This window comes from Fusarium falciforme, chromosome 1 (genome assembly GCF_026873545.1).
Source record: "Fusarium falciforme chromosome 1, complete sequence".
Classification (NCBI taxonomy): domain Eukaryota; kingdom Fungi; phylum Ascomycota; class Sordariomycetes; order Hypocreales; family Nectriaceae; genus Fusarium; species Fusarium falciforme.
Genome location: NC_070544.1, coordinates 4,293,878 through 4,306,226, shown reverse-complemented (window position 1 = coordinate 4,306,226; position 12,349 = coordinate 4,293,878). Strand labels below are relative to the sequence as shown.

Below are 12,349 nucleotides of genomic sequence, written 5' to 3'. Positions count from 1 at the left end.
GCCAACCGCCGCCGCCGCCGTTGTGCACCGCAATTTCTTGAGGGTTCGTGAGCGGTTTCAAGTGGGAACTCGTCACATTCGATGGAGATGGATGCAGCCTGGGCGAGTTGGTCGTGTCCAATTCGTTTTAGAGACTTGCGTGGAATAACGTGATCATGTACGGAGTAGAATGGACTGGAAGGTCAAGGTCGGTACTACGTAGGTACTGCCTTGGGTATCTGCCCGTTCCTTCTTCCATCGTGAGAGCCCAGCATGAGGCAGGTGGTTTCCATGTAAGAGGTGCTGTGGTTCAGGAAAGGTAGGTACGGAAGTACATCCGGCCGAGCCCAACGGGCACAACCAACCCATTTGCTCATCCCGACTCAACGCTGTCCATCCTTCCCAGCACCTACCCAGCAGGCCAGCTCCCCGCGGACGATCCCACCCCATCGATCACCGCGCGCTGACGCTGACTGACGCTGACGCTGACGCTGATCGATTGTTGGCGCCTGTGCCTGGCGGCCTGGCTGGGCTGGGCTAGGCTGGCATCTCGCCGGGATGATCAATGCGATGATGCAGTCGTCGGCCCTGGCCTACATGCTATCCCTGCTTTGTTCTCCAAATCGATATCACGATTAGACTTCTCGTCAAATCTATCAAAGAATGCGAACGAGAGACCCTGGCCTAGCGTGCCCAGCTTTGTCCCGTCTAGAGTGACCATCGTCTCTGCTCTTCACAACGCGCAAGCCAACAGCAGCCAGCTGCCAAATCTTCTCCACTGCGCATCATGACATCCCTTCTCCACGCTTGCCGCCGGGTGATCTCGTCTCCCGGGGCGTTCCTGGCCCTGCTAGCGCACCTGTACGAGAGATTGGGGTTAAGCCTCTTGTTCCCCTTCGCCTCACACCACGCTGTTGCAGAATCGCACTCCGCATCTCGTTGGGCGTGGTGCTTCGGGGCCAGGGCTCGCCAGTTCGAGGTGGAGATGCCCAATGGCAGCGCCGTTCCCCGCCGCCTGGGGTTCTTGTCCGCTGTTGCGAGCTCCAGCTCAGGTATCGACCAACCTCTGGCGGCGAACTCGAGCCAAGCCTCAGGTCCGACGAGGGTGATCCTGGCACCAGTTGTTTTACAGCGCGTCGTGACTGACTTAGCAACCTGGCTCGAACTAGGCAGTTCGTGCGAACGCCCCTCGGCTGTCGTCGCGCTGGAGCGTGCCGGAATGGAGCAGCCCCAATCCAACGGTCTCCAAGTCACAATCAACAAGTCGCATGTGCGCTATTATTTGGCGCGGTCGCTCTCTCAGCCAGCTCCCACCTTGATCTTGCCGGGAGCCCGAGATGCGAGCAGTGATGGCGACTGGGGGCGTAAGGCGCGTATACTTCCCTCTTACATCCCAGACGTCGACGTCCCTGAAATAAAGATGAGTCGCGAGCCGTGGGTCTGAGCCAAGGACTGATACGATTCGAGCCTTGAAAGCTGAGACGTTCCCGCCTCAAGTGGCTCAATACACGGAAGGCCTCACGACATCGAACTACTACGTAGAGCAGCCAGTTCGCAAGTCGGTCAGGCTGACGGCGAGCCAGCTTCGCCATGCCCGGAAGATGGATCGCCTGGTCAAGCCCGTATTGACGAGTCTTTATGCAATGCTTCGTGGCATTGCCTCAACGCGGGATGCTTGAGATTGGATGCTGGCTGGGAACCGGCGGCGAGCGACCTTGAACGACGCCCATTCATTCCAGCCCATTATCTCCCTCGCCTCGACACCTCGAGGTGCTCGAGGCCTGCATGGCCCTCCACATCCCACGCGCGCGAGCTCTCTCTGGGTTCCTGCCTGCAGAGCCCCCCAAGCCTTTAGAACCTGTCCTCGCTGCCCCAGCTGTCAAAAGGCGAGGATGAAGAAAAAAACCGGAGCCGGGAAGCAGATGGTCCCCCATGCGAAGATCGCATCGCTCAACCTAGACCAGAGGGCGTCCATGATGAGTTGGTATGGAACCTGAACAGGGGGGGTGTGCGGCGGCCTCGACCCTAGTCTCCAAGACCACGATAGACGCCAACGCCCCCTCAAGGCCAAGCAAGGCAGGGCAAGACCGCGGCTGTACGAGGCGATGAGGTACAAAGCGTTGCGGTGTACGCCGTCGCACAGCAGTACCTGCCTACAGTACATGCTCACACACAAAAAGTCGGACATGGTTGTTGGTTGCTGCCATGGTACTGACAGGTGCCAAACTAGCTGTCTCCTGGCAGTTTCTGGACCTGTGCCTTGGGCGATGCTGAGGCCATAGTCGCATGGCGGTTGGTCGATAAGCTGAGGTGTTTGGGGCGAACAAAGATCATCGGGAATCTGGCCGAGACTCACAAAGGCGAGACTCGGACAAGTCGGGATAGCCTCTCTTGGAGCAGGGCCAAGCCATTGGGCATTCATTCGCGCTGGCCGCCGTGTCGTATCGCTTTTGAGCGTTTCGTTTCTTTTTCCTCTACGCATCCTCGCCCATCCTTCGCTATCACGGGAAATTTTTCACCTGCTTCAGTCTTGCTCAGCGGGAGATCCATGGAGCCAGTGGATGGATGGCCAGCAGGGCCCTCTCCAGAGTCCCCATCCATCTATCCCCGGCCTGGCCTGTCGATGCCCTCTGCCTTATTGCCAAACAATCGACTCCACCTCCACCCACTTCTTCATCCTATTGTCACTCCTGACACGCCTCTGTGCCATCCCCGGCCCCCAAAACACACCCCTCCTCCTGTCCATGCTTGCTCATTGACCATGCCGTTCGCTCTCGACAGCTGGTGCTGCTCTCTTGTTGTTTCCTGACATTATAGCCCGGGCCTCTTGCTAAGACACCATATCTGGGCTTGTCACAGCGCTTTCCGGGGGTCTTGGATGTAATCAGACCCTGGCTTGCGCTCTGCATCGTCGTCTCCCCACACCGTTAAGTCGCTGCCGCCGCCTCCTTTCGACCCGAGAACTTGTTGGACTTCCATCTAAAACCAGTTCTCCCGGGTGAACTTATTTCTTTTTCCTTTGCCCCTCAAGTGCACCCCCTAGCTCCATCTAGCTCCCCATCTAGCTCCCCATCTAGTTCTGGCTCATCGTGTCTCGACTCCGGCCAAGACCAAGAGAAGCGAGGCAATCCCAGCGTGGGTCCTTTTCGTTCTGCGCATATACCAGCTCCTCGAGGTCATACTAGTAGGGCTCGACGGAACGTCTGACCGACGTTTTCTCTTTCTTCAAGACAAGACTACCCCCGACGATCTTCCCTTGCCTTCCTGAATATCCTCTGCCCCAAGATCGAACCAGTCTGCTGCCTCCTGGGTCGACAGATAGCTGCCTACAGGACAACAAGCCTTGCCTTGGCTTCGCTCACCTCGATTGGCGCTCCGCGATTTGCTCTGCCTCACCATATCATCCTGTTCCCGTCCATTGGTTCAGCACACCCTGGGCATCACCAATCACAGGGGATCTCACTTCGTCAAGGCCTCGAGCCACGCTTCTTGATCTGAACAGCCATCGCTGCGGCCTCCCGAGACAGTTCTTCTCCTTTTCACATCTTCTGGAGGCAACTGGTACCTGACCGAGCCCAACTGTGCCGACACCTAACCCAGCTGCCCACCACTACGCAGCGCTCATTACGACGCGGCTTTCACCTTGACACATTTAATCAGGAACCCTTTATTACCGGAGTGCTTTGGAGCTCCTAGCGTGTCCGACCTTCACGACCATCCTTCTTTGGGTTGACTTGCAACGACAACAGACTTGGAGTTCCGTCAAGCCTTGATAACGGAGCTCCCCCCAACAACAACGCCAGGCTTTTCGGAGCCGCCGCAACAGCATAACTTAGACGAACCCAGGAAAGTCGCCGAGCTGGCCCAACTCAAGAGCGAGTCTCCGCTCTGCCTCCTGCGGGCAGAGTTGCCGTCCATCGCGGGTGTGGAGGACCGTCTCTCTCTGGGACGCACTCCGCGATCCTATTCCAACGGTCCCCACGCGGGCAGATTGGATTTTCCAGCTGCCACGGTGGATATCGTGTCTCTCCTCAAGGCCCCCGACTCGCATGAGTCTTCTGTCTCTCCGCCTCGCCAAGTCCAGCAAGTTGCTCAACCACCTTCGATCAAGGCCTCAACCGCCCCGCCCCGGCCTGCTGCGCCTGTTGCGCCGCCGCCCGTAGCTCCAACACAGATGCCCGCTGGCAGGCGAAGCATGCCTGCGCACGCCACGGACCAGCAACCCGTCAAGAAGCAGAGCAAGTGGTCCCCAGAGGAAGATGCACTCATCATCGAGCTTCGAGGGAGTGGTATGAAGTGGGAGGACATCTCCAAGCGTCTGCCAGGCCGGAGTGCCATTAGCTGCCGCCTACACTACCAGAACTATCTCGAAAGACGAAGCGAATGGGATGAAGAACGCAAGAACAAGCTTGCCCGTTTGTACGAGAGGTAAGCATGCCCTACCGGACCACTGGATGAAGCGAGCCTACCTCGAGTGGCCCTCGCGTTCCAAGGCAGAGCTAACATGAAGCCAGATTCAAGCCAGAAATGTGGGCCAAGGTTGCGGAAGAGATGGCAGTTCCCTGGCGAGCAGCCGAGGCCATGCACTGGCAACTCGGTGAGGCGGACATGGCTCGACGAGCAGGTGTTATACCCTTCTCCCTAGCCGCCGTCAACGTCGACAGCAACAACAGCCACCGAAGCTCTCCCTCACGCAGCCACGTCCACTCCCAGTCCCAGGGCAGCATGCCTCGTGACCTCGGGGCTCCTTCGCCTCGAGCAATGTACAGCAGAGCACCCCCGATGCCAGTTGCCAGCAGCCGAACCATTGTCCGCCGAGAATCTATCCCTCCACCGCCTCCTCCTCCAATGGCCATGGGCCCGGACCACCCCAAGGAAGTCCACTACGTGCCAGGACCAGGGCTGGCCCCGATCCAGAACCAACCACCACCTAGGAGTGCGGGTATGCTTCCCGGTGTTGCTGAACTCACTACTGGTGTCAGCCCATACAGCACTCCCGCCGGAGCCCCCAGTGTTGGATCCATCGCGGCAGCGAGCCAAGGTCCCCTTTTCTCCAGCCTCGCCAGTTACTCGATGGAATCTGCTGGATCAAAGCGACGGGCTTCAAGCCCAGACCGACTTCAACACGAGGCGAACCACCGACGACGCATGGCATAAGACAGTCTACTCTGTTCAGTTGATTGACAATGGGACGAGCGGGCGAACACTGGAGTTGGAATTCTTGATCTTTATCGGCATTTTCTTTGCGGGTTGATTTTGCAAAGGATGGTGTTTTGGTCACTGTGAGCGACGATGGGTTTCACTACGATGGGACGGATAGGAAGAACGGCATGGGCTGCATCGGCATGGAACGACATGAGAAAGGACCTCGTCTCTGTCTTCCGGGAGTGTTGTTTCTTGATTTCTTTTCTTTATTGGATCTGTTGACTGGAAAGAATGAATGGGCTTGGGCACAAAGATGAATATTCACTCGACTTACACAACAGCATATCTACAGATGGATGGCATCAACCGACGACGGGATGAGATGGAATAAGGGAAGGATGACTTGATGCGATGAAAAATCCCGAAAAAAAAACGTCGGACTTTAAGTTTTCGATTCTTTGACTTGTCTTTTTTACTAGCTACGGCCTTGTTTTATTCTGTTCTTTGTGTTTGTTATTTCTTCTGCATGGGTCAGAGGCGTCTTGAGAAGGAGCGAAGGATGGATGGATGGTTGGTTGGAAAGCATCTGGGGCCAGGGGGACTCGGCCAGGGGGTGGCCTTTGGAAAAAAGGAGTTGAAAATGCAAGGTTGTTTTCTTTATTTGTTGCACAGCACAGCATCTGTCTTGAGTTGAAAGAAAGATTCTGACCAAGAGGGAGGGGAAGAGCCTGTTGTTTTTATTATCTTGATAGATCATGTTGAGGATAGAGGGAGACTCGTGGATATCTTAGTGTTGTACAGTTACTCATGTTACGTATTACCTTTAAAAGAAAGCTCTTGGATGAGAATGATCGAGTCACGGCGAGTTACAGTTCCTACTTTATGCGTGTGTATGGCAAGCATCCGTTTGCGGGAGCGGAGTGAGCTCGCCCCGGAGAAGAATAGACTTCAAGTCGGTGAGTAGGTATCCGAATATCAAACGCCTACGAGTCTACCTTTGTAATGGATGGATGCTCGACTCGATCTCGATTCCCATTGTAGCACCTCTGGCACTGCAGTGCCCGTCTCAGGCCGACGGCCGACTACATACCACCCACCAGTTGTCCCTCTCGTAGCCGCTCTCCTCAACCTTGCCCCCAGCCGCCACGACGTCCTCCTCGAGCTCGCCCTCGCGGTACAGGTGGTAGTAGCGCTGGTACGTGCCGCCCGGCTCCTCGCCCTTTGGCTTGCGCATCACCCACGAGACGAGCCTGTCCTGGTCGCTGCCCGTGTCCCACCCGCGGCGGCTCGACGCCTGCTCCAGCGCCCACACGTAGATGAGCACGCGGCCGGCCTCGGGGGTCACGCAGTCCAGCAGCGCGGCGATGGCCTCTTGCCGGCGGGCGCGGGTGGACATGTGGTGCACGACAGCGATGCAGATGACAAAGTCGGCGGCAGCCCGCCGGTAGGGGAGGGCGAAGCCATCAGCGACGGCAACGTCGACGTCCGAGACCCTTGGGTCGTCGTCCTTGCCATCAGCACGAGGCCGCCGCAGCTCGGTCCGGGCGAGCTTGACGAGTGCAGGGCTCCGGTCGGAGCCCAGCAGGTGCACGGCCGGGTTGACGCGCAGGTACTTGCCGTTGCCACAGCCGACGTCAAGGCCGATGCTGCCGGGCGGCTGGGCTTGGAGGAAGCTGGCGACACGAGGCCAGGGCTTGTGGCGGGTAGCTGAGAAGTGCGGCGCGATGGCCTCGTAGACGGCGTGCACGTGGGTTGCCTCGTATGTTTCGGGGGCCTCTGCAGCCTCAGAGGGTGAGAATACTTCTGTAGCGGACGGTTCCTGAGGTTGGGCGCCTTGTTGATGCTGAGGGTTGGGTTGCTCGAGTGGCCCGTCCCCTTGATCGCCAGCCGGCGTCGCCGACGAACCACTCGCCATAATTCCTGGGGGATATCTTAACAGGGACCCTTGTTTATCAGAAGCCTGAGGAAGGGGGGGGCGTGTGAGAGCTGGAGGAACAGCTGGAGTCTGATATGGTTGTTGGTTGTGTTGGTGAGATGGGGTTTAATTTCTTGCAACTTACAGGCTTGGTGGTGTTTTTTTTCCTCAGCGGAGGCGTCAGTGCCTAGGTTGTGGCCCGCCGATTAGTGGAGTAAATGTTCTGGGGCGGCTCCGTGTGGCTGAAAGAACATGCATTCCGTTGAAGATCTGGCCCTGGCCGTGATGGAGCGACTCTACGACAAGGACATTATCATAGTTTCATGATTCAAGAGTCTCGACGGTTGAGGTCTCTAGATGAACCGTGCGGGAGGAGCGGTTACTGCAACTTGGTGGTTGGTTGTCGAGTTGAACGATGGATGTCTACATGGTCAAGGTTCTTTTCTCCTCTGTTGCTGTGATGAGATGAACGAGAGACAGTTAGTTATTACAACGTCTGTTCACCCCCTGCCCTGTTGATGGTCCCCTTTTTCACGAGGCCCCCCAGTCACGAACACCTCGGATCCGCCTCCGCTCTCAGGCAGGCATCTTCTTTTTTTAAATGCACTTGCCTTTTTCAGGGTCCCTGGCTCGGGACATGATGATTCTCAAAGCAAGGGGGGAACGTTAGGTAGGGGAGGGGCGATATTAATATCCACTCCACAATCTCATCTCTCTGTCTCTCTTTGCTCATCACATCACCGTTGGCATCATGCCACCCCATTCGCAGGAAGGGGAGAAAGCACGGGGATCATCAGCCACTCCGCCAGCCGTCCATAAAAATCAACCATGGATGGTGGAACTCTTCTCCCGTGCTTCTACGCCCGCCCCCCTCCATCGCCCGCACACGCACACGATGAAACCCTTCTCGACCTTTGAGGCCTGCTCTTCTTGACAAGGGGCCCGAGCGAGGATGTGATGTGGGCATGGGTGCTCCCGCTCGCAAGAGATGCACGTCATCTCCGATCCGCCGGGCTGAGACTGGAGCCTCGACTCTCCTCCTCAAGCGAACCGAACCGTCTCTCGCTGACTCGAGAACATGCGGAATGGTTCCCCGGTCCGGGCCACGAGGGAGCCACGCGGTCTTTGGCCATCCTTGCGCCTAAAGGACAGGGTCAATGCAACGTGGGAATCTACGCACAGGCTTCAAACGAGTAATGAATCAACAACACAACACAACACATGGACGGCCGGCCAGCCTTCTTTTTTGCGAGCTAGGAAGGTGGGCGCTTTGATGAACGCATCATGGTCAGATGCCTGCCCTGTCACTGTTGTTCTGGAAGCGCCCTTCTTCTTTAGCCCTGTCAAGCTAGCCATGGATATCTGACATGAACCATCCATCTCGGTCATCCGCTTGTAGCGCCGGCATAGCCCAACCCCAGGCTGTTGTTTAGCCTGTGCATCTTGTGCAAGGTGCCTGGGTTGTCTTATCTTATTCATGATGATAACCAAGGTAATATTCAATGCCTCGCTCATTACAGGCTCTCTACCTAATACCCCAGCATATTCCTGCTCCAACTTTTTTACGTTTCGCTATTAAAGCATGGGCCTCATAGCCTTCCTCTAACTCCTGCCCTTGTTGAGGGGGCTGTTGGCGTCAAAGACATCAGTGGAGATCAGCTCGGGATACGTCACGCCGCCCTGCTTGAGCGCGCTCTCCATCGTCTCCATGATGACGATGCTCTCAGACCAGGGAATCGAAGGGCTCTCCTTCTTCCCGTCGCGCAGGCATCGGGCGCACTCGTCGGCCTCCCAGAACATGCCGTGCCCCCAGTTATCCCGGTTGGGGTCCTGGGGAATTGGGCAGTCGACCACTTCGATCTTGCCGTTGCCGTCTTTCTTGATCACCTTGTACTCTGTCGGCCGGTACGCGGGACCCGTCACCTGGATCTCGCCCTTGGTGCCCTGAATGCGGATGGCGGGACCGCCGGTGTATTTGCCGTCGAGGTCGGTGCCCACGCGCAGACTTGTGGTGGCGATGCCCATGGTCTTGTGCTTGGGGAACTGGCAGATGATACTTGTCGTCTCATCGGCACCGGTGTGATACTTGTTGATGGCGGCGACGACGTTGGGGGCCTCCTTTTCGGCCTCGGGCTGGACGTGGTACAGAGACTGGAAGACCCAGGTCAAGGAGTAGATACCGAGATCGAGTAGGGCACCGCCGGCGAGGTCGGGGTTTACCATTCGGTGAGAGTCGTCGAAGTCGACCTTGCCGTTGCCGATGTCTTTTCCGAACGAGAGATCGGCTGAGAAAGTTAGTTAGCTATATCCAAACAAGTCATTGTTAAGGGAGGCTAGCTTACCAAAGGTTCTGTAGACGGTGCCAATGGCGCCCGACTGAATCAGCTCTCGCACCTTGATGCTGAGAGGGAAGTATCGTGTCCAGACAGCCTCCATGAAGAAGACGTTCTTAGCCTTGGCGGCCTCGACAAGCTTCTTGGTCTGGGAGGCAGTCACAGTGAGGGCCTTCTCGCAGAGGACATTCTTGCCAGCCTGGATAGCAAGCATGGCATTCTGGAAGTGGTGGCTGTGAGGTGTAGCGACGTAGATGATGTCGACATTGGGGTCGGCGACGAGCTCAGCGTATGAGCCGTAGAGGGCGGCGGAGGATGGGCCGTCAATCCTCTTGATAAAGTCGCCGGCTCGGGAGGCTGAGGAGGACGAGGCGACAGCAACAATCTCGTGGCGCACGTCGGTTACATCTCGCACGGCAGGATCAGTGAGGAGATCCTTGCAAAAGTCTGTCGTCGAGAGTTAGCAAGTTGGCTGTGCATTGGTAGAGCAGTGGTGTAGCTCACGCTCGGCGATGCCGCCGGTGGCCAGGATGCCCCATCGGATTGTGTAGGGAGTGGAAGCCATTGTTACAGGAGATACGATTCTTCACGGTGTTGCTTGCAAAAGGAGGAGCAGAGATGGTATCGCAGAGGAGGCACGTAAAGTGACGTGAGTGAAGAGGGTCTTATTTATCCTGAAGCTGCAGCTGTGGCGGGGTAACAGAAATCAATATCCAGTAGCTTCCCCTCGCTGTGATGGTGGGTGGAGGAGGGGGATGCGTTCTTGTGGAGGACGACTCGGAATTGCTTCACTGAGCATGTCCGGCCGATGGCGTCGCACACCCGTTTAGGCTAGTATCGCCGGAAACCCGTCCCGACTCTTCAGCTTGCTTACCAAATCAGCAGAATATTTAACCGGGTCGGTGTGACTCAGGTCTTCTTCAAGCTGTCAATGATGGGATTTACGGGTTTTCCCTTGGACGCTCGCTGGTGTCTGCCCCGCGAAGAACCCCGCGCGAGCTTCGTCCGAGGTGGGGGTTCTTGTGTGTGTTTACGGGCATCACTCCGCATCTCCGACGTCATCTTTGGGGCGCTTGCTGTTACTAGAAAAGGTGGGCAGTCCAGCTCAGCTCGCTGCTAGCTTTCCCGAGCTATTTTGCACTTGGAATTGCTCAAGTTTTCGTTATTGGGGTGGAACAAGTGTAGAACAGGCATCATCCTTTCGAACAACTCTGTCTCGGCCTGAGCAGACAATGGCAAGACATGAGAGCTTTTGTGTGTAAATCTATGACTTGTGATGATCAATTGGGCGTTTAATATGGGGCGTCTTGTGATTAGACATACGATTGGCCACTCATTGTGATTGTGCAACGCCAGCAACCGTATTGGGCTGAGGCTCAAGGTGTTGGAACTAGCACTCTCAACTCTGACAACCTCACTCAGTCTGAGACATATCTTGAACACAGTTCACACGAACGGAACAGATCTGGTAACTGCCATCTGAAGCCACCGCCTGGAAAGTAGTTTGAACGTCCATTCCACAATGGCCGCCAAGCTAGCAAAGGACCTCAGCCTCAAGGGCTCCTCCACCACCTTGCCGAAACTCGTCTACGGCACTGCCTGGAAAAAAGAGCGCAGCGCAGATCTTGTCTACACGGCCCTGAAGAATGGGTTCAGGGGAATTGACACGGCTGGGCAGCCCAAGCACTATAATGAAAAGGGCGTGGGCCAAGGCGTCCAGAGAGCCATTGGTGATGGCATCATCACTCGTGATGCTCTCTTCGTATGTCACTTGCGCTCAAACTCAATAAGAAAATAGTCGCTCACACAGTTTATAGATTCAAACCAAGTTCTCTCCACCAGGAAACCAAGGCGAAAGTGCCCCCTATGATCTCAACGCCCCGCTGGTTGACAAGGTTCACCAGTCGGTCCAGTCATCGCTCGCCTTCTTCACAATTGAAGGCCAGGAGCCGTACCTTGACAGTGTACTCTTGCACAGCCCTCTTCAAACCATCGAAGAAACCGTCACTGCATGGAAGACGCTTGAAACCTACGTCCCCCACAAGATCCGTAACCTGGGCATATCCAACACCAGCCTTCCTATCCTCCAGGCTCTCAACGATGCAGCCACCATTAAGCCGAGTGTCGTGCAGAACCGCTTCTATCGGGACACTGGCTTTGAGACAGAGCTCCGAGCTTATTGTAGACAGCAAAGTATCGTCTTCCAGTCATTCTGGACCTTCAGTGCCAACCCACGGCTCGCAGCATCCAAGCCGGTCAAGACAGTTGCAGAAGGGGCGGGAGTCCCACAAGTGCCTGCGTACTACGCCTTGGTCCTTGGTCTCGAAGGGGTCACGATTTTGGATGGAACAACGACTGAAGATCACATGAAGGACGATCTTGAGGGTATCCCGCGGGTGGCCTCCTGGGCCGAGGGGGATGGTGCAGCAACTTGGGCATCCGCGCTGGCCGAATTCAAACAGACTATTGGGGAGGCATGAGGACTGTTGGTATTTTCAAACAGATTGAAACTTTGTAGGGATTCAATAGGGAACCGCAGCATTCAATAAAGTTGAACTCAACCGCATATGAAAAGCTTCATCATCGCACCACAGCAACCAAGGCAACACGGTTGTTTACCTTGATGCTCGTAGCAAGCCTTTAATACCATTTTGGGATTTTCGTCCCGTCGCTATTTAATCTTCCTCTTTTGTACACACCCTGAAAGACCCTGGGTTTTCGTTCATCTCGAGTTCACGAACACCTACCGGCCGTCTCGCACCCTGACAGCTGTCGACACTGGCAGAGCACCACTGCCGACAAGTCCAGAAACGGGCATTTGTTTGACCTTAATATTCCCTTTTGGGACAATAGAAATCGACGCTATTGTCACCCGCACACATTGACTGCGCACGCTCGCTGCCCTGGCTCCTTTCCATCCTCACCACATCACTTCATCTCGCACCTCTGCATCATCGTCTCTACTTTCTACACTTTT

At 56.0% G+C, this 12,349-nt stretch overlaps 3 protein-coding genes and 1 pseudogene across 4 annotated transcripts, besides 1 other annotated feature; 2 read left to right on the top strand and 2 right to left on the bottom strand.

Annotated features, from left to right (window-relative positions):
* The first annotated feature begins 3,817 nt into the window (after positions 1 to 3,817).
* NCS54_00121000 lies at positions 3,818 to 5,136 on the top strand (annotated as a pseudogene). The gene is made up of 2 exons: positions 3,818 to 4,407; positions 4,494 to 5,136.
* Positions 3,818 to 5,136: a sequence feature.
* A 1,054-nt stretch (positions 5,137 to 6,190) lies between these two features.
* Positions 6,191 to 7,039, bottom strand: NCS54_00120900 (Methyltransf-11 domain-containing protein; the record flags this gene model as incomplete). Its single annotated transcript, XM_053146841.1, has 1 exon — positions 6,191 to 7,039. The coding sequence occupies one exon, from the start codon at positions 7,037 to 7,039 to the stop codon at positions 6,191 to 6,193; it is 849 nt and encodes a 282-aa protein (XP_053002816.1).
* A 1,602-nt stretch (positions 7,040 to 8,641) lies between these two features.
* NCS54_00120800 (Hypothetical protein) lies at positions 8,642 to 9,937 on the bottom strand (the record flags this gene model as incomplete). Its single annotated transcript, XM_053146840.1, has 3 exons — positions 8,642 to 9,324; positions 9,382 to 9,819; positions 9,877 to 9,937. 3 exons carry the CDS (start codon positions 9,935 to 9,937, stop codon positions 8,642 to 8,644), a joined length of 1,182 nt encoding a protein of 393 aa, XP_053002815.1.
* Positions 9,938 to 10,894: 957 nt separating this feature from the next.
* On the top strand, positions 10,895 to 11,852 carry NCS54_00120700 (Aldo-ket-red domain-containing protein; the record flags this gene model as incomplete). The annotated part of the gene is made up of 2 exons (XM_053146839.1): positions 10,895 to 11,134; positions 11,190 to 11,852. The coding sequence occupies 2 exons, from the start codon at positions 10,895 to 10,897 to the stop codon at positions 11,850 to 11,852; spliced, it is 903 nt and encodes a 300-aa protein (XP_053002814.1).
* Between the last annotated feature and the right edge of the window lie 497 nt (positions 11,853 to 12,349).